At 36.7% G+C, this 23,225-nt stretch overlaps 1 protein-coding gene across 1 annotated transcript in view; it reads right to left on the minus strand.

The window, feature by feature from the left end:
• The window catches only part of mbo (members only), a 119,767-nt gene that overhangs the window by 41,574 nt on the left and 54,968 nt on the right, over positions 1–23,225 (minus strand). The window contains exon 2 of the mRNA XM_053761455.2: positions 5,399–5,568. Within this exon, the coding sequence (XP_053617430.1) occupies positions 5,399–5,568 (170 nt within the window). The remainder of the gene's footprint in view (positions 1–5,398; positions 5,569–23,225) is intronic.

The following is a 23,225-nucleotide window of genomic DNA, read 5'->3' on the forward strand; positions in this document are numbered from 1 at the left end:
CCGTCCGCTATCACACCTCGAAAATGAACTTTACTTTGTTATACCAAAGTCGATTTTCCTTTATTGACTTTTCTGATGGTCATCACACGCGTGACTAGACAATATCGGTTGGGAAGGTGATACCTCTATTGCAACATTCGAAAATCTATCTTAACCAATTGAGATATAGTTGTTTTTGGTGTGTTATCATGAGGTTTTCTCCGATCGGGTTCGCTCTAAATTGGTTGTTTGGTCGGATCAGGGTTAGTTTGTAATTGAGTCTTACTGCTTCAGTCGGTCATAGGATTATGTGATACATCGGTATCTATTGATCTCGGGTGGATTTCGTGTCATTTGTGGTCGAGGACCGCTTTGCTAGTTGGATATAAATTTATTTAAGCGACCGTATGTTCCGTTGCAGGGTCAGGCAAAACTGTAGCAAACTTCAATTAAGCTGGATTCTGTAGTATTCTGATAGTAAATAGAGGATCGGACAATACGTGGCAACTGTTAAAAATATGAAATTTAAAATAATTAACACATCTTACGACTTTTCAGCCTTTGAATATTATTACTGACGTCCCGACTTATAAATTATAACCTAATAGTTACTCATTCAAAAAACCCGCATTTTAATCTGTTACGTAGCTTAAAAGATCTAAGCATACATATGGACAAACAGCGGGAAACTTCTTTGTTGTCAGTGTTAGTGATCAAATTCTACATGAATATTCGTGTCCTGCCAATGTCGTTATAAATACTAAGGGCCGTTTTGGTAAGTCCAAATATCAACAAAACATTGAGTTCACAACCAAAAATACATTATTTCACAGATGATATTATTGTGAGAGGCATCAAATGAAAATGTTATCCCGTCGCCTATTATCCCTCGTGACGGTTGGCATTACATCCTCACAGGTTTCTTCCCAAGTAGCTGTTCTGAGGAATAATCAGTGGAGTAGTTAATTAACGTATATTGTTGCAGACGAACGCCAAACATGGGGTCCTTTGCAAACAGCAACTGTTTGAAGTCCGGTTACCGAGGCCCTATGTGCAGTGCAGTCAATAGCGTGTCAACCTAACCAAATTCATTGCAAACTCACCGTTATTATCGCGCCATACAGATACATGCGGGGTAACTTGATGTACTGTTGACTGTACTGGAGTTTTAAGATTAGGTTGGTAAGGACTTATTCCTAGTTTCGGATTTCATTCCAGTCGCCTAAAGGCATCTGACATGGCTTTTACGACTACATGCCGACATCTAGTGGCAAGTTTACCAGTTTGTAGCGCATTTATCAGTACGAGGGCTGCTATTTATGTATCCGGAACTGGCCAATAATTCTAGAATATTTAAAAAGTAATTACAACATTTGAAAATAGAACTCTTCGGCTAGAGAATAAATATTTTTCATGTCCCTGTCATTTGTTTTTTTCAATTGGCGCCAATTTTGAAAATAGCTTGTCTTCATTGCCATGGATTTAACTCGTGAACATTTTCGCGCGATGATTTATTATGATTTTCGGCGTGGATTAACTCAAAAACAGTGCATCGAACAACTGATTTTAACTTTTGGAGATGAAGCACAATCGAAAACCACTGTGTATTATTGGTTTAAGGAATTTCAACGTGGACGGTCTATGCTCACGGATGAAATTAAGGAGGGTCGTCCTAAATCGGTAGTGGTACAACAAAATATTGATGCTGTGCGACAATTAGTAATGCAAGATCGTCATGTTACATACCGCGAGATAGAGGCGTCTCTGGGCATTAGTATGACGAGTAAACACGCGATATTACACGAACATTTAATTGTTAAAAAAATTTGTTCGCGTTGGATTCCGCACAACTTGAGCGTAGATCAAAAACAGGCTCGTGTCGACTGGTGTAAGAAAATGATAAAAAAATACAACCGTGGCACGTCAAAAGCTGTTTATAATATCTACACAGGTGACGAAACCTGGATCTATGCTTATGACCCTGAAACTAAACAGCAGTCAACGGTGTGGGTCTTTCAAGATGAACCGAATCCAACAAAAGTTGTTCGTGCGAGAAGCACTTTAAAGCAAATGGTCGCTTGTTTTTTTGGTATCAACGGACATGTAGCTACAGTGCCACTAGAGAATAGTAGGACGTTAATTCTGAATGGTACACCACCATTTGTTTGCCAGAAGTCTTTGAAAAAATACGAAAGAACAACCCACAACGCCGAATCATACTTCATCACGACAATGCTAGCTGCCACAAGTCGGCTGAAACAAATAATTTTTTGGAGGGTCAAAAGATTGAATTGACGGGTCATCCGCCGTACAGCCCCGACCTGGCACCCAATGATTTTTATTTATTTCCAAACATTAAAAATAAATTACGTGGTCAACGTTTTTCGAGCCGCGAAGAGGCCGTTGATGCGTTCAAAACACACGTTTTGGACATACCTCAATCAGAATGGAAAAAGTGCTTTGAAAATTGGTTTCATCGTATGCAGAAGTGCATAGATCATCGCGGAGAATACTTCGAGAAACAATAAAACCATATGTAATAATATATGTTTGTTTAATTTTGTTATTCCGGATACATAAATAGCAGCCCTCGTATTAGCATATTTTCAATTATTTGTTTATTGCTTTGGTTGTGCATATTTATATTAATGATATTAGATAGTTCTAGACTAAAGATACTATTTATGCTTGATGTAACTCTTTCGCGCAGTTCGCCACAAACCTCAGTGGTTTTCCAAGTGCAATTTATTGTCATGCGTAAATAAACCTTGTAATATGATGTAATAAATAAATTATAATAAATATTTCCTTGATTGTCTTACATATACGCGGGATGAGAAGCAGCTGGCATATTCTGTCTTTCGCTCCCAGCATTTAAACATATAAGGTTCCGAAAATGGGTATAAATAAATAAATAAATAAATATATTAGGACAAATCACACAGATTGAGCTAGCCCCAAAGTAAGTTCGAGACTTGTGTTATGGGATACTAACACTCAACGATACTATATTTTATAACAAATACATATATAGATAAACATCCAAGACCCGGGCCAATCAGAAAAAGATCATTTTCCATCATGACCCGGCCGGGGATCGAACCCGGGACCTCTCGGTTCAGTGGCAAGAACCTTGCCACTGCGCCACCGAGATCGTCAATATATCGGTATATTCCAAAATTAAAAAAAAATCTACTAATTTGAGCGATATTTCCTTGTTGCCAACATTAATCTAGCAGCCATCTTGATTGGCCTGGCCGCATTGTGGGCGTGAGGCATTAGTGTCAAAAATTCGTCAGTAGCATCAAGTTTTCAAGTTTCCCAAGATAGTTCCTAATTTCCTCTATACGAAAAAATATAATTCGACATTTTCAATGCCTGATTTGAAGATCCCCAATAACATATTTAAGATTCTAATACAAGTAGTAATACATAATTTTATTGAGTATACAGAGGTAAAACGACAATTAAAGTACCTAAGTATAAAATAACTTCGAATAACTAACCGAAACATAGGCCTCTAGTCATCTCTTGTGCACTACAACTAATATTATATGTTATTTTAAAGAATCCAAGGAGTTAATCTTAAAAACCGTTAAATCATCAGAACGTTTAAAATTCCAGCTGCGCTCGGGAATATCGCGCTTAATAATCGACAATTTGCGATCTCCAACTTATGATAATGGCGTTAAAAGGTGCAGCGCTTCCTTGGGTTAAGCCGAACAACTAATATTAGCGATAGCGGCTTTCGCTAATTATGCTAAGGCGAAGTCTCGGAACTACTTATAGAACTTAAAGCTTTACATTTTGGCGGGTCCTTTGGGAGATGGATGATTCGTGCTCTCTTTGAAATGACCCCAAAAGACGTTGGTCCTTTTTTTTTTGTTGGGTGTGTTATGCTCCTCCGTGCTTCGGAACGCGCGTTAAGTCGTCGGGTCCAGTTGTATTTGCAGTTGTTAAAACTCACCAATCCGCAATAGGCCCATCATAAGGAAGGCCTGTGCCCCAGCAGTGGGGAGGTTTAACAAGGCTGTTATGATGATCATAATGGACAGAATAGACCGAGAAAGGCGAGACACCCGTCTGGTGCTTACGGTTGCGTCCCCAACTGACATTACCTCCATCGTCGATTTTCCCTCTAATCTTATGATATTATTTGTAAATCATACTCGTAACATTACCATCGGCAATAAACGCTAACAACTCGGAAAATTAGCTCCGCTCGTTACCAAAACGTAAGATTCTCCAAAAGGGTAAGAATAACATCGCTTCCCGATGCACAAATCCGAAGCCGGCGTCTGCGCGGAATCTACGAATTAATTTAACGGGAGGAATATGCTAATGGGGATATACTGTAATAACATGTACAAAAGAGTCGCGAATAATGCTGTGTTTGATGCCTATTTGTCTGGTGCCTCATGGAGGAAATGCTGTTTCAAAATACGTTTACAATTCGCAATTTTCTTCACAGGAGTCGATCGCAGTACATTGTGATGATCTGATAGTCTAAGATTATTATATATATTTATTTCATATAAAAAGGTTGACTTAGAAGAAGTCTCTTCTTAGTTTATTTGTAAAAGAAATATTCAGATGCATGTGATCACAAGGTTGGAATATGACTGATTCACATGAGTTTTTATACCAATCTGATTCAAGTCATATGTAGTCGTTTTCATAAGACTACCACTTATTTTGCGGTGAGGGAAACCCATGCAAAGATATTTGCACACTCTTTGACAGTTAATTCTCTAATACCCCACTATCTACCGGTACTCCTACCTTCCTAAACCTTCAGGAGACTTAAAATCTGACACTAGTGATGACACACACGATAAAAGGAAGAACGATAACCTAAAACCGATCAGATTCATGATTTTGGAAATGCAAGAAATGATCTCATTTTATTTGATTTTTTTCCAAGTGTGAAAAACCGGCCTTCTGTAAAATTTTCTTCCATATTCTTTGGCGTAATCGTCGCCCCAGGCCAACGTTACGGTTGCTTCAAGGAGCTCAATAGTATGAAAATTTACCGCGATCTAGAAAATACACGCTGACGTCTTATTTTGTGCAGTTATTCAGACATAAGGCTGAGTTCACGCAGGCGTGCAGTTGTGGTAAGGTGTAGGTGATATGATATTATGTTATGTAGCTCTTATGAATCAAATCTTCAAGGAAGGTCCATTAAACATTGTAATGTAATGTGTATGTCACTCTCTCTTTTATTTTCGCGTGTTCCCAGTTTCATTCGGTGCTATGATGTCGAGAAGCCCGGGATCAGCGTAAAAATTAATTAGCGAAATGAAATTAACGTACGAAGGAAGTAAGCATACCACACGTACTCGTATAAGATTATTGAATAATAAATTTGAATGCGCCCCTATTGCTTAGTTTATGAATATTACTGATGAACACTTACTTGCAAAGCACAGTCTGCGAGCCAGAATCGAAGAGCCCTCCCCTGCCCCACCTGGAAGGCAGCTCGGCCACGATGACCCCCCGGGAGCCCCACACGCAAAGTCTACTGCCACAGGTGCTGCTGATCACACGTTCCACTTGGAACGCTGGCGGCGAGAGCAGGTGGAGTTTCTGGAACAATATATTTTAAAAAATTATTGAGACCGGTTGGTAAACCATCAGCTCACTGGTCAGATAAACGGGATCACACAAAATCAATGTCATTAATCGGTCGCTGGAGAACTGAAGAAAATAGTGCGAAGAAAGACTAAGACCTATATCCAGCTATAAATAAATAAATAATAAATAAATAAATATATTGGGACAAATCACACAGATTGAGCTAGTCCCAAAGTAAGTTCGGGACTTGTGTTATGGGATACTAACTCAACGATACTATATTTTATAATAAATACATATATAAATAAACATCCAAGACCCGGGCCAATCAGAAAAAGATCATTTTCCATCATGACTCGACCGGGGATCGAACCCGGGACCTCTCGGTTCAGTGGCAAGAACCTTACCACTGCGCCACCGAGGTTGTCAAGTAGCTGTAGGCTAAAAATGATGATATTGATGATGAGAATGTATAATCGTGACAAACTGAACAAGAATGAACAAATCATCCAGCAAGAGTGAATAAAATGGCAATGTCATCTGACTAGTAAAATGGAAATGGTCATGAATCCAGAGATGACATAAATAGTAGTCGAAACAAGCACGCGATTGACGTTAAAGATCATCAGTTATATTCTTCAGACAAACATGCAACTCCTCTCAGACAGAATGCGATCCAATAATAATCAAATCAAAACAAATAGAATCCATATCTATACCGATCCAACTATCTAGAGCGGAGCAGCGGAAAATATGATTAAGAAACTTTTTTAATCAATAAAAGCGGCAAAGAGCCTTCGCTCGTCGGTTTTTTCTTTATTTCTCATTACTCCCGGCGTCTTGGCTCGTTTCCTATGACGTCATACTTATAATCATTTATCGTTTGACGCCGTCGCCCGCCCATTTTTGAAGGAAATTGAAAAAGTTGTTATGATCCTTCGCCGTGAAATAGGATGGACGTTCAGATATTTGCGCCGATCCAATTTGTTGGTAAACAAACACCGTTGAATAAATAATGTTTATTTTGTCAATGGAAATTTTAGGGAGCATATCGGAGATGTTTTAAATGTAACTTTGAAGGCAATAAAATACTTTTTATTGAGATTAAGTGCACCATTATATATGGCATATCATTAATGTTTCGCCTGTCGTCACGAACCAGTAGTTTGTGAGAAATAACTATATATAAAAATTAACGAGAAAAAGTGCCTGTGAAAGTCTTAATTTATGAATAAAAAAAAAAGAACAAATCATCCAAGTAAAATATAATTTAAATGATGTCATACTTCATTCGGTTTTAATCTGAGAGTTTGATAACATGTCTGCGAGTTTTGATAACTATTAACTATAATAAACTTTTAATACAACGCCACATGATGGATATGGAAGTGGTGAGGTATTGGTACAAACAGCAGAGTCGACTCGCTAAGAAGAAGATAAAATTTGACATGTAAAAGAACTTGTAAAATCTAAATCAAAAATCTATTATTAGGCAAACTTTCTATCAAATACCTATCTTCTACAACTGCACGTAAACGGGGTAAATGTGAAAATCTAATGCGTTTATTTTTAGAAACGACTGTTATTTATAGAGCCAAACAATGAGGCAATAAAGAACGGTTTGCAGCCGTGAATTCAGCCATTATGGCGGAATAGACCGCGGCTCCGAACGCCCGGGAGTTTTCGTCGCGTGGATTCATACCGCCCTGTTTGACCGCAGGGTGTGGTGCCAACGACAGCGGGATAAGATGGAAAATAAAATAAAAAACCATTCATTTAATAAAGTCAAGGTTGGCTCACGTGTGATAACTGGTGAATATAAGCATGATTTCGATTATTGAGATGTCTATTATCAGGATGCGTGTGACTAGGCACGCGTCGTGGCCAAACCTTCAATGAATTTATTTAAGCAGAATGAATAAAGCATTGATGTAAATAATATTAGTAGTAAAATATATTGCTATTCTCGTGGATTAAAGGCAAAAACATCTAAAATGGTTCCCTGTTTTTTACAAATGCTACAAAAGTATTTGATGCCGTTTATACAAGCGTTCTGTTCAATTTTATTTGGGGTCTCGTAAACCAAAGTTTTTTGGTCACGGACAAAAATAATCTCTACTTAGCTTTAGAACTAAGTCCCACGTGCTGCATAAGCAAGAACTGGGATACCATTATGAAATGATTATTTGTCCTCATTTACTTGATACATCTCGATTTGAAACTAATCTTGTTCAAGGTAAACCAAACTACGTACTTGGTAAACTAACATACTAACTAAAATAGATGGTAAACTAAAATATACGTGAAACCGAATAACATTTAGACAGAAATATTATCCGGATTCGCGTTGTTTTAAAATCCGCAGTGCCAAATAATAACTATTATGATCTTGTGGTTATTGTAGTAACACGCAGATATTGAGACCCCATCCAATTTCGGGGCCGCAGCGAACCCGGGTTAACGCACTTTGATTCTTTCCGATAATCACTTGCTAATGCACTGCTCTTTTGTGTTCTAATGTTTATCCCCATTTCAATTGTTTCATTGCGGAAGAGGAATTTTGATAATTTCCCATTTTATTGGATTACACGATTTTGTATTTAATGGTTTTGGTTCCAACGCTCGATTTGGTCGTTATACCTGATTCCCATTGACTCGATCGTCAATTAGTAAAATTTATATCATTAAATAAAGAATGAATAAGAATTTGACCATTAACAATCCACTTTATATTGGGTAAATATTATATCAGTTTATGTAGGTCTGATATTTATCAATATCTAAAACATAACTGTAGGTCTCCAGGTCTAATAGGCTGTTTTGTATGGTTAAAATTTCGTTAATAAATTGTCTAAATAACAGTGGGAACTGTATAAAAATCGGTTGCGTGGTTTAAAAGAAGAAAGCTTAGAAACAGATGCGAAGGACGAATTTATTTTGTACTAAGTATGTAGCCCTAAACTAATTCATATATGGCAAAGTTTAAAATGTAACTTTAATGGAACACGACAACGGCTTTATCAATGATACGCCGCCTACATATAAGATAACCAAATTACGCAATGAAACAAAACGAAAATGAATTATATATGCAAATATACAACAATAAAAATAAGGGACTGCGGATTACGAGGGCCGATATTAAAACTCCAGATACACATAAGCCTTACACAATTAAAGGTGGGGTTTTAGGGGGCGAAGGGCCTATTTTTCTAGTCAATTTATAAAAATAAGTGCCGGGTAACAAATGAAGGGTTATGGCTTTTTTATAATGATGACTCATTATATTTTTATGTTAACCCAAAAATGTACTTATTTTTTTTCTCAATTCCTATATACAAGCGTAGGTTTTCACGTGTTCCTTTCTTTGTTTCCTTAGGATCAGTTTAGTATCGGTGAAAGGGTTAAAAATAATAGAAATTCGAACAGCTCCACACATTTCGAGGTCTGGTACCGCGGTCGTAGTCTAGCATTAAAATAAAAATTATAAATAATTAAATTATTCCGTCCGCGTTGCCGTGTATCGCGATCGGTGGTCGGGACACATTTTTTTTTCGTCATTCCGCGTTACGTGACCAGGGATGCTGTCCAAAATTAAAATGTCACGGATATAGCTCTCCCTCTAATATACGAGTATATAGATGCAACTAATATATTACATTGTTATCGCTAGCTCGGGTGCGCCGTCAACTTTGACGTTGACTTTAACGTGCCCAGAAAAATGCAAACTAAGTATACCATTTTGTTTAACGTCAGCGGCGCGCACGTTAAATTCAACGTCAAAGTTGACGATGCACCACAACCTTAAAATGCTGAATTGGTGGATATAAGGTTATTTGTAACATCGTCTCTTCGTCTGTATGTCATTGTTATCATTCGATAACAATGCATTTGATAAAAGTAAGAATATTCTCAAAATATAGATTGCTGCTTACTTAAGCCTGCACGTCCTCTGAAAGTAGGTTTGGTAGTGATAAACTTTGGTAGTGACAACCTCGGTGGCGCAGTGGTAAGGTTCTTGCCACTGAACCGAGAGGTCCCGGGTTCGATCCCCGGTCGGGTCATGATGGAAAATGATCTTTTTCTGATTGGCCCGGGTCTTGGATGTTTATTTATATATGTATTTATTATAAAATATAGTATCGTTGAGTTAGTATAACACAAGTCTCGAACTTACTTTGGGGCTAGCTCAATCTGTGTGATTTGTCCCAATATATTTATTTATTTAAACTTGGGTTATTAAATAATTGTTGTATGGACTTTGAAAGCTAAGCTTTAACTATTTAACTACTTGAAATTCCCAGATTTGCCACGGAAACAACACACATACATATATACATAGTACAATTTGCCAAGCGCGGCTATGACGCAATATAGCTTTAAAAAAATACTTTCGTGTGGCGTCATGGAAGGCAATTTTTGTTCAACAGTGGACCAAGCAATAAGGAACAAATCAATCAATCAAAGTTATACAATAAGCCACCATTTCACATTTTGTCATCTCTTCACGCTCTCTCTATCTACTCAACCAATCTTCTTGAAATATTTTCATACATGTAGTTCGAGGTATGTAGAAGGACATAGGGTACCTTTCATCCCGGTCCCGTGAGAAATCACGCTAATCTAGCTAGTAAAATAATAAAATAAACACACTTAATGCATAGATTGATACATACACTATGTACGCAGATAGCGAGTTCCCTTCTGCGCACACAATATTTTGCGAATGTGGCGTGCAAAGATTACACTTGGATGCATATATTCAAATAATTGTTTAGATATATTATTCTTTTAGGCCATGGACGGAATTTTAATAACAAGATACGAGGGTCCATTTTGTCTTTGGTGTAATTAGTAATAAAATTGTGGGATTTGTGAGGTTTGGAATAAAAACATTTTTCAGACAGATATTATCATTTTTGTCGCGGCGGAGCGATTTCTGTATACGAAGTTGTGTTTAATGAGATTGAAAAATTATATGAAAATTGCACAATTTTGTAATTCAACGCCATCAATTCATCGGGACATTATATTGTTAAAGTCAAGGCATTTACTCAAACATTAGACATTGGCATGTACATATTCACGTCAAATTTAAAATTACATACATAATTATCAAAAAGCCACAAACTACTTTCGGAACGACCACTGTTGCTGTCGAAAGCATATTGCGTATATCTGCAATTTATTCTGACAGTTTCTGAAAGTAGAACATACTATCATGAGCTAAATACCGCCGCTCGACGCTAGATGGCGTTAGCAGTACCGTTTTCGTCATCTCATTTAATTTCCCCCATCAGAATCGGCCATTAAAGGAAATTAATATTTTTCTCGATCGGAAGCAGTATTTGCGGGTATAAATTATATTTTATTGCCCTTTTAATATTCGCCGGCGATATTTGGGAAACGTTTGGAAAATCTTGAGAATTTATTTTTTACGCGAGTTGAAAATGTGTCTTGGGGCTAGTAGAAAACGCGACAAAAAATATATAAATTAACATTTTTATGATACAAAGGGTCTGTTTCACCGTTTTCTGTTAAAATATGACATTGTAATAAGAAATGTAAACATAAATCAGTCTGCGATCGGCTAGTCAGCACTATCCAATATTTGTGAAACAAAATTTTTAACGCTATATATTCGATATAGATATATCTTACATATAGGCTATCAGATACATGCATATAGATATTAATTGACGTCTTTGGAGACGGAAGGCTGCGGTGAAGTTTGTTGCGCCGCTTCTTCTTCACCTGCGCTTTGGAAATCGGCAGTAGACTTAGTTTAAGTAATTTTTTGACGTCAATAAGCGATGTATAACATCCTAAATTGAATAAAGAATTTCGAATTTGAATACTTTATCAGCGAAAGGTGAAACAGGGCCCCTAAGCTGACTAAGTGACGACTGTCTGAATTGGGGGCTGTCAAATGGCGAACCATAGCGTTGAACAGAAGACTCCAGGCCCTCTCTAGGTTCGGAGGCCAAGATCCACTTTGAGGTCTAAGAAGATCCTAAGCCACAAAGTAGGCAACGCGCGTGTGTCCAACTGGTGTTACGTGTGGTGTGGTGATAGGCCGTGGCACTTACCTTCTTACTACTACTTATCAGGTGGGCCGTATGCCTGTTTGCTTGGCAGTATTAAAAGCAAATCAAATATTTTGTAATACTACTAAGATATATTTTTTATTAGAACGGAGAAGGACATGGGGCCTTTTATCCCGGAATATATCAACTTCTCAACTAATATTGTAAATGTGAAAAGATATATTATTATTGAAAATAAATTTGTTTGTTGCCTCTTCTCTTTCTATATACTCAACTCATCTTGAAATTTTGCATAGTTTGAAGTACAGAGAAGGTATAGGTTACTTTTCATCTCGGAAAAACAATTGCACCAGTGGGAGATAATGCGGGCGAAGCCGCGGACAAAAGCTAGTATATAATAAAAATCCATTTTAGCTAAACTAACGCCCAAAAACGATAATTTTGAAAGCGTGCAAGTTATAAAGGCAGTGTTGGCCGCCTTCCAGCTCCTTATCGGTCACCGTTCGCAAAATATTGTGACCAAAGTAAGGGGTCCAAAGAGTAGGTGCGATGGGCAAACCCCTCGTGGGGTATTTAATATAACAATTTCCCGTTGAAAATTTGTGATAACCCGGGCTGTCTTCTGGGCACTACGGGTACATATTTTTTTATTATACTAATACCATCTTACGTACGTATTTGTCACTATATAAATACTTTACATGCGCATGAGCATATTCCAGGGCCCTGGACTGGCTCAGGAAAGCTTATTTAATGACTGTATTTTAACAATATATTTAAACCAATACACTTCTGTACGAAAAGAAAAGATTATTTTATTATATTACAGTTATCGTCAGTCCACACGAAAATTTATCGGTTTCTATAATGGGTTATGAATATGATGATGATGTGAGGAGCAAGAAGAAAATTCACCAACGAAAAAGTTTAATTGACCGATGTGTTCTGTGTTTTGTTTTCGATTGTGTTTTTCTATTAATGCAAAAATTAGTTAGACCGTCACAAAGTAAGAATCGGGCTCCTGGTCTGGCAATCACGCGACTATGAACCGTTGAGATATAATTATAAGATTGAATTTCAAATGTCAATAGGATTATGTAATGACGTTTCCAGAAGTTGATAAGTAATGAACGTCCGTGTCTCGCAATATATTAAAATAGTATTTCGTGTGATTATTATTAAAAAATGAGCGTTCTGTACTTTAGTATTATAATTACTCTATGACCGAAGCTCGGATTAAGGTGTTGGGAATTAGTATATTTTGGAATCTGGCTGATAAGTCGCAGTAATGTTTGGAAATTGCATGCAATGAGATGCATAACTTTAATAAGGTTTAGTTAGGTACAAATAGAGTACTTCCAAATTAACTCCAAAACAGCGGAGTGATTGTCACGAAATTTTAATCTGTTAGACTTTAACTATATTCATTATTACTAGGAGTCAAGTGTAAACATCTTATTTTTGATCCGGAAGAGATGAAATAAGGGATAGGTACACGATGGGAAATTAGAATGGGAAGTTTTGAAATATTTAAGGACGATATTTTACAATCAAGCGGACCCTGGGCTCGACGGTCTATGGCTGAAGAATAAATCCAATAGAGATTTTTCACCATTTTTAACTCAAAATGAGTTAATTTTGGCATGTTGTTAAAAAAATTAATTTCAAGTTACGATTAAAGTGATCGCAGAATCACCCGTAAAACGTCTAACATGCACCCTATATAATAAAAAATAAAATTCTCGAAACTTCCATTACAATCCCCAATACTCCCGATATACGGAATCCTAACTTTTCATTTCATTTTCCAAACTTTTAATCTCAAAGTGCCCGTGAAAGAAAAATGGAAGCGTTAAGAAAATCGCCAGCGCCACCTATTATCAACTCCGTTTTAGTAATATTTTGTAATGATAACTTTTATGACGATTATGTACCTTAATAAAGTGGGATAGGGTTGCTTTTCGCATGATCAAGATTAGGCGGTTGTGTACGACGGATCGAGACGGATTGTTACAGAACAGTCATAAAGCGTAAAGGTAAGTAGCGATTGGAAACATTCTTATATATCTACATTTCCTCATTATAATATTTCTATAGTTTTTATGTGGTTCTGAGCTAGAGTGATCCTACACTCCATATCCTGTGGGTGTCGAACGAGGCGACTAAGGGACACTTACACAGCCTTGGCAGGCAATAACCACATTCTCAAAGGGTTGTCATCAGGAAGGCCGATCATCCATCTATTCTAATCAAGGTTTAGTCTATACAGGGACTCTGGCCACAAGATCGGAAACACGCAAAGATTACAGAGAGAGAGGGGTAATTTTTGCACAAAAATATTTTCAACTCAAATTCGCCGCGAACGCATTTCTGGTGTGAAGTTGAGTAGGACGTGAAACAACGAACGCGTCCGGTCTTCGCCATCCTTAGCAGAGTCATAAAAAGTAAGATATTAATGTATCGCGGGAGGCATTAGACGTCGGCGGATCGATTCCTATGCATAAAAAATGCTAATGGCCCGGCAGAGAGTAGCTTCAGCGCGAGTTGGTGATTTATAAGGCCTGACTTGAGCGGACAGGTGGCCTGATGACGCAGTAATGACTATTATATTTATGAGAGTTCTCAATACTTTTCTTTCGGCGTTAGGATAAGAGTTTGATATTTGTGCCTATAGTATAAGTAATTATATAGTTTTAAACAAATATCAACTCAACTGTTGGATGTCAACGAATATCCAGAAAACAATACATTAGGACCATTTCAAAGTGTCACAATTATTGCCTATTTAAATATTTTCTGCTTTTTCTCGTATTTCTATTTAAACTGTATGTATGTGTGTGTAGTACTCACTAATCTGTGATTTTTTTTCTAAAAATAACACATTTTTTCATTGATCAATTTTCTCATATTATGCGACTTATTTTATTAATTATTCTTTTCAAAATAACGAGATTATTTCTTGTCTCCAAATTATCTAATGAATATCTAATTTGAGGTTATTTACCAACATCAAAAGATTATATACTAAGAAATCGTTTTAAAAACCAAATCGCATTTTGAACGAACACAAACATCATTTAATACAACAATTGAATAAAGGAAATACAAAATATTAAGAAAGCTATTAAGGTCTCGAATTAGATCTGGCCGCGAGACAATTTCGGAAAGTATAAAAAAAAAAACACAAGAAACCGGTCACATTATCGCGAAGGCATCTTTCCATTTTCCCAAATTACCACAAGGCCTGAGCTAAATAACGTCACGTATTTAATTATGGCGCCTACGGAACCTCAAAAGTGTCGCTTTAGAATTGAAAGCTAACATTATGGAACACACAGGGGAGAACAATTAAAACAAAAAAAAAAAGTCTCCATAAAAATATCATGTAACTACGTACCTGGACGTATCTGCAAAAGTGGTAAGAATTTATTATGGGAATTTCGGAATAAACTTCCTGTAGTCTATCTGGATTCATTATATATTTTGTTAGATTAAAACCTGATCTATTATAGCCTATTTTGTGTCCCACTGCTGGGCACAGGCCTCTCCTTTCTGCCTCCTTATCTGTATATGACAAAACAGAGTAAAAAAAACCTGACCAATACGATTTGTATGAAAATAGCATACAAATATACAGATTCAAATTTTCACATTTCTCGTAGCCAACAATCAGTGAAGCCCGATGTCTACGAGCCAACACCGTAGCTTGCATCTATGTGCTACGATCGGCGTAGGGTGTTCTACGCGTTGTAGCATTCGTAGAATGTGAACGTCCGCCCGTAGCAGCATCAGTTTTTTGTAGTTTGTCGCAATTTGTAAGCTGTTATAGTATTTCATATCTATTTTAAAGTGGTTTTTAGTTTTAGTAAAATATGGCAAAACCTATATTTCATAAATTTCATCAATTTAACCTAAAATTTCAAAAGTTCAACATCACTTTCCAGCCTGTGTAAGCCTAAGGTCAATCAAGTCGCCACTCTAATGTTTACTGATAAAAAGAAAGCCAATTTGTTCCCAACCCCGACCACAAAGAGCGCCATCCAGCGATAAATTATCGAAATTATTGCATTAAAAATTCCATCTAGTAAGTCAAAGAGAGCCGTAATGGCCGCGCGCGCGGTTCTCATTTCAAAAACGTCGCAAGCGATAGACACTGACTGATATTTACTAGATACCGTATCGTGTTAAGAATGTGAAGTTTATTTAGTATCTCCCTTTTTGGCTCACTTGTTATTTTTTTTAGTTTTGCCATCTCCTTAGGCTTGCCTAATTTCGTTCTATGATCTTTTGCTTGCATTATTTTATTAAATGTCTACAAGTAATTTGAATATCATCTCATTTTTGGATTTTCTGAAAGTGAAAGGGAAAAAATTAACAGTTTGGGGAAACAGACCAAACGGGAAAATAGACCGATTGCTTCGGAGGGATTCAAAGATCGAAATACGGGTGATAGATTGTCGTTTATTTCGGCTTCATGTAATACGTACAATATTTATAGAAGACATCGACTGATGTAGTTGGTACGCAGAGCGTTTCGACCGCTTCGGTCGCGCTGTCATTACAAGTTTTCAAATTTTAACAAAGACAAGAATGAGTTTTACTATATGACTGTACATTAATTACTCTGTACTGTAGTAATGTCAATTTTATGAATGAATGATTTTGGAAATGATTCCTTCTTCAAGAAAATTTGGATTGTAATGACCGCGCAGCCGCAGCGGTCGAAACGCTCTGCGAACCATGTATATCATCCTAAATGGAATAAAATGTTTGGAATTAGAATTTACGTGTTATGCGCTATCTAGCCGTGTATAAATCTATGTTGGTTGAATTTCATACGCTACTTGCGATGTTTTTCATCTGAGCGCTCAATTTTTCTCGGTAAACGCTATGGGAAACCGTTTTTCTACCGGAATCTCCGGGCGAAGTGATTTAGGTATTCTATTCTGATAAGTTGGATCTTTTACTTACAAAAGTTACGTTAGAAATATTTAGAAACGTAGAATTTATTACAAATTATTATACTTTTTACTTCGTCATATTTTGTGCTAGCTACGCCCCAGGGCTTCGTTCCCGTGGGAATTTCGGGATAAGAAGTGCCCTATGTATTATTATTCCAGGTTATATTCTACCCGTGTACCAAATTTCATAACGATCCGCCCAGTAGTTTTCGCGTGAAAGAGTAACAAACATACATCCTCACAAACTTTAGCATTTATAATATTAGTATGAATAATATCATTAGAGTGTAGTAGGTATTCTTAACTAATCAACATACCCCACTGTTACAAGTAAGGAATTATGTTTTTTGAACTGGCGTGGTCTCGATAGCTCAGTGGTCAAGAGCACTGTCCCGGATAGACAGGGGCGCGGGTTCAATTCTCGCTCGATTCCAGAATTTTTTCACCTCATTATTATTTTCAAAAATAGGTTTAAAAAGCATGTGTGTCATGTATAACAAATCCGTTTCATGCAAAGTTTACATCACTTATAGTGAATAAGCAATAGAGGATACAGGTCGGTGCTAGACGTTCGTTAATACGGGAATTAACTGCAGCAGGAAATTGACGGCTCTGTGTTAGACCGATGTGGAATGAAACAGCTTGTTAATTATATTGCTGCTTTATACATTAAGTAGTTACGTCCGTAAGTAGTAAATTCCTACGGGACTCAACTCCCGTTATTTAAAATGTGCTGTGCAATACAAAATATTAAATATTCGAATTGATGTGTGTTGATACAACTGGTACCTGTAATATTTTTACTTTGTTTTATAAATGTATATAGGGAATACATTTATAAAACAAAGCCGCGTCAGTTTGTCCGCGGTAAACTCAAAAACTATTGCACAGATTTTCATGCGGTTTTCACCATTAGATAGTGTGATTCCAGAGAATGGTTCGGCGTATAAATTATTGTGTTTTTACCCGAGCGAAGTAAGCATACAGTATACAATCAACAACACAGCAACCTACCCAAATTCATTGCGAAATCGCCGATATCACCGCGGCATAAAGATCGATGGAGTGTAACTATGTACGCGGTCGACTGTACATAAAGGTAAGTTTAACTTTTAACTACAAACTAATCCCTTACGTCTCTAGTTCAGAGAGTGAAGTGGATCTTGGCCTACGGAAACGAGAGAGCGCCATAGATTTCTGTTCTGCGCTTGACAGCTACCAATTCACGCAGACAATCTCTTATTCAGTTTAATATAATTCTACAGAAACTATATAGATCTAGAAGAATATACTACATACATTTTTCGAAGAGGCAGTATAAATTTTTGAACGGATTTTTTCCCACAATTCCCACTGGAATACCTGCGCAAAAGCCAATACAAACCCGAGATAATACGCAAAACAAACCACAGACAGACTAAAGATAACGGCGTCCGTTGTAAATTGAGAATATTTTAAAGTGACGTGACGGTAGCCGGCAAATAATAAAATTATACCGACGATGTTGAAGGGGGAGGGGGGGGGGGCGAACTCCCCCTTTTTTATATCTTCCTTTGTTTGTTGATTCGTTATTTATCGGGAGATCGGGCCTGCATTATAGATTAACATCAAAGGTAGGAATGACGTCGTTAAAATTGAATGGGCTTTATTTTCAGACAGGCTTAGGAAGATATTGGGCTTTTTATTAAGACGTCGGCATAACTTTGGATGTATAATAAAATAATTTGACTTGTGTTAATTGTACGTGGTATTTACTTAGTGAATAAAGTGTTTAGAGAATATACGGGATACCAGAAAATATAATATTTAGATATTTAAATTTATTTAGTGATTCCCTCGCTTGTGTAAATAAAATAATGAGTTGTATCCTCTAAGAGTTTGGATTACAATTTCAATTTCGAAGTTTATTTGTTAGTCAAATTAAGGAAAAACCCCGACTTTCAATATTCATTTCGCTACAACTTTTTATGCACCGATTTTAATGAAACATGGCTAAGAATACTCGGGATAAAATCATCTCTGACACAAAAAAAAATAATTAAGAAAATCGGTTCATCCGTTTCACACACAAGTTAATAATAATCAACCAGTGTGCAGGTTTCCTCGCGATGTTTTCCTTCACCGGAATCAAGTGGTGGTCGATGAAAACAACTATATATGAGTCAGATTTGTATACAAACTCATTTGGCAAAAGTTGGGTTCCAACCTGGGACCTTTCGATCCACAGGCGGGCGTCTTAACCATTACACCACCACCGCTTTAAAACGAAATTAACCTAATATAAATAATAAAAAAAATGCGTCCGTCTCGGCTTCGCTCGGGCATAAACATAACGAATCACACACACCTAAACTCTCCGCACGAATGACACCATCTATTGGTGAAAACCGTGTGAAAATACGCTTAGTGTGAAAAGTTCATCGCAAACAGACAGACGACTGTTTTATAATATGTTAGGTTGTCAATATTAGGCAGATGTGCAAGCAAGGCGTTGAGTAACACATTATACGAGAGGTACATACTCACATTCCAAAAGCATATTGATGGTAGTCGTTACAAGTCTCTTTCACATCGTCGTTTATCGTGCATTAACCCTATCTTAAACCCTCGTTACCAACTAAACTTGTCACCCGATCACTCTGTCCTGAAACACAATTTTACGGTGGACCCTGCAGGATATTAGGATAGGTTAGAGCGTATGTTTGGTCTGTAGAGCGCGGGTAACTCCACATATACACTGATTACTAAACAGTTTTAAATTGACTTTCTTTTCAATACACTTTTGAGGATTTCCTTAATGCAAAAAGATAATTGTGTTGGAAATCCTGACTTCTACTCGTCTCAGGAGATACAGATTATAGACGCCTGCGACACTAGGTCAATATATCTATCTTATACGAGTACATTAGGATATAGTTTCAACGACCATGTAACAAAAAAGGTGGTTCAAAGTATTACTCATAAAGAATTATTTATTGCGTCAAATAACACATTTACCTACTAGTTATGGAAAATAGAAAATGATTACGCTACGAAAGAGAAGCAGTGCTTTCTAAGACCCATCAAATTGGCATGATTGGTAACTGTTTGAGTGGCATAAATGTTAAGTTCTTCATCTGCAACTGATTGAGAACCTGGTTGCCAATGGAGGGAAATTTTAGAAGCTACATTTTAGCTGAGTTGGGATCCCTTTCGGCATAGACCCCTACTTTTTACATATATAACTAATGTAAAATTGTAACTATGTTTTTTTTGCCGAATAAAGCATTTTCTTTTCTTTAGCAAACGCTCGCGCTCTATCTAAGACAGAGAAAGCTATATCTACTCTATGGGGAAGAGGGATAATGGCCGAACCACGGGACAATGGTTCGACCATCATTCGGCCACATTTCATTAAAAACAACAATAAGCAAGTAACGACTGTTGTAGGATTTTGATCGCGTTTCTTGGTTTGTTTTGCTCATCGCCTGTAACTGGACAGTGGGATAAATCGAGACGACGTGTAATTCAATCCATTTGGCAATATTAATATGTCATTGTTTTCGCAACCCTATAGTGTAATTGCGAATGTGAATATGAAGAAAATTTGCCTTATATTTTTGTTAATTTAATATTTATTGTGAAGAAAAGGAAGTAGGAAGAAGTTAGGGAAAACATTTGCCCAGCAGTGGGACTCAAACAGCTAATAAAAAAATGAAATTTAATGTTGACTTTAACGCAGATTTTGCATTATTTTGATACCATAAAAACTGGTTCAAGTTAATGTTTACTAACAAAAGGTTTAAACGTTAAGTTTATCACTTCGCAGAATTGAAAGAGACAAAGTGATATAGTTTATACAACAACTACTAATTGAATACATGAATGATAGTTGATCAGCAGAAATCATGGCTGTCTTGACGCCCACTAGTAGCACAATTAAAAAAAAAAACGCAATCCCAATCTCCGTATCAATGTCACTGACACTTTAACATCCAAAGGCGCTGTCAATCACCTGGAAAATATCTCGATTCTAAAAACAGGAGCGATGATTAAAAATAATACCATGGGCTGTGTAATGACACCTATCCCCCCGCCCCCTGGGGGATGAGTAGGTCGGCACCGCAGAATTTAAAGTAATAAGACTAAAAGAAGTGTTAATAAGGGTTATCGTTTCTTCGTGAATTAGATTTTAGTCGCAAAATGTCCAGTGGTAGCAAAATATACAATTCGCAGAATGCCCGGTTCGCAAAATGACCAATACGCAAAATAATTAAAATGTCACTGGTATAATGTGGTGTGAGTGAGGTCCTATTGACTGTCAATGACCTTGGATTTTGCTTGGGCATCACTGGTTGAAGCTCACAGTTCGCATAAACAATGAATCGAGTCGAATTTCATTTAAAATTTGATTTTTTTAAAATCATATTTCGCTGCACACTTGACTTTAAGTGAGCGTTATAGCGACAAATATTTCTCGCTCGCCGGGAGCCGACCCTGGATGCACCATCACACAATGCATATAATAATAATGCATTGTTATCAAATTAAGTTTCAACAAAATTCCGGTTCGACTGAAAATACCTTTTAAAAATAAGATACAAAATTTCACCCGAACTAATATGCCTTCATACATACATTACAAGTTGTACCTACAATGGCATGACATTTCTAATTGTTGTAAATATTCTAAATTCCATGATCGGCACCTATCCCCCAGCGTGACGGCCGTCTTGTTTTTATTAGTGAGCAACAATGATGAATTAGAACATCCCGTTTATTAGTACGCAATTTTTTTTCGTCTCCAAGTCATGGATTTGGGGTTCTTTTGCTATTCGGCGCTTCGAAACCTCAGTTTCAATTGTTTTATTCATGAGAGAAGTTCAATAACGCGTTTTAATATCTCACTATTGGCTACTTGGCTGGATAAAAAATAAATACATATAGGTATTTAAATAACAAAATTAAATAATAAAATAAATGTCACTTTTTTATTAATCGAGTAATTTATAATTTTTTGTTCGCATTAAAGTAAAGCGCAGAAACGCAATGTTCATATACAGATAGCTAAATATTCCCTCCAAAATTAAGCCGTTACCATCATCTATCGAAACAAATTGTTCGAATTTTTAAACAGAGTTTCTAATTCGAGCAAAAAACAAGTGATCGAAAATTCGGAACCACTTTGCCGGAGGTCGACGCTGACTTGTCGACTTTTTAATTTGTTTTTCCACTGGCGATGGCCCGTGAAAATTTGTATAACAGGGGAGGTATGCGTATTATCGGCCTGTTGCCGTGTTCGGCGTCTTGTAGTAAATTAAATTGTTTGAACACCCCGCTTCTCAGGTGTTTATGGACACGTATATTGACTCGCCGATGTTCTTGGATTATTATTGGGATATTATGAGGAATTTATTTAGATATTTTTGTAATGTATATGTATAAATAATGTTATTAAATAATGGGGTTAGGGAGTTAGTTTGCTAATAGCCATATTTTTTAATTCATATTTTTTTTCTCAAAATATAGTTGCATGTATTCATTTATTCGTTAACAAAAAACTCCCCTCATTCTGTCGGTGGGGGGTTAAGTTACAGAAAAAATCCAATAGGCTATTTGCCAATTTTTTGTTTTGATGACTATTCGAAGGCTCTTATATCATTAGAAACACCAGTGAAAAAAATACTGTGATAATGACAATACTTTCAAAGATATGACAAAAATAAAATCACACATTTTGGATTCGTCCAAAGGCGCCATACTAAGTGACACGAACAAGTGACGTCACTACGTGCGAAAATATTCGCGAAGAAAGATATGTTTGTTCGACAGATACATTAAATATTACGTTTATGGTGATGATTTCATAATAAAAGTTGTTACAACATTTTTGATATTTATGATGGTTAAATTTATTTTTATAATTTAATACTTTTTCAAAATGGACTTTCCAACCAACTTTAAATCTTCGTATTTTGATCCAGCTGCGTTGTTACAGTCTATGAATTATCATAATGATCTTAAATATATATATTTTTTCTCTGACTTTGGCATCTACCCTATTCTCCATTAATCCACAAACATATATACGTGTCACACTTAAAAATAGTTAAAATACCTTTAAAATTTTATTATTATTAAATATGTCAAAGTTTGCGCGTGAATGTATGTGAAGATGTTTGTTATTCAGTAACGATAAATTTACCGAATGGATTTCGAAGAATTTTGTTTGGGTAGAATAATTTGGAACACCAAAAAATGTGTACTTTTGAACACGAAATTTCGAGCAACATAAAAAAATATGTAGCTGTTCTTGTCTAACAGTCATTGATCATTGATATACATAATTCTCATCACGTGACAAAATTGAGGAAAAATCGAACCCTCCTCAGCGGGAAAAAAACACGTCAATTATTAAATTAAAAGGCGCTCTAAATATGCAGAACTGATCTGGTCCCTTGGAGAATATTATCGCCCGAAGTCACGGTGTGGGCGGTGGGGGTATCTATCAGGGGGTACAGGGGGGGGGACATTTTTTTTGCCGCCAGATAGATTGGATGACACTCGATCTCGACGACAAAATTAAAAAGCCGGGTATGAGCCAAGCAAACGGAGCACGAATTATTCGGCCTGAGTGATTCTCGCCCATAAAAATTCTGATTGATCAATTCATTCGTTGTAG

Source organism: Plodia interpunctella, chromosome 21, assembly GCF_027563975.2.
Source record: "Plodia interpunctella isolate USDA-ARS_2022_Savannah chromosome 21, ilPloInte3.2, whole genome shotgun sequence".
In the NCBI taxonomy this organism is placed as follows: domain Eukaryota; kingdom Metazoa; phylum Arthropoda; class Insecta; order Lepidoptera; family Pyralidae; genus Plodia; species Plodia interpunctella.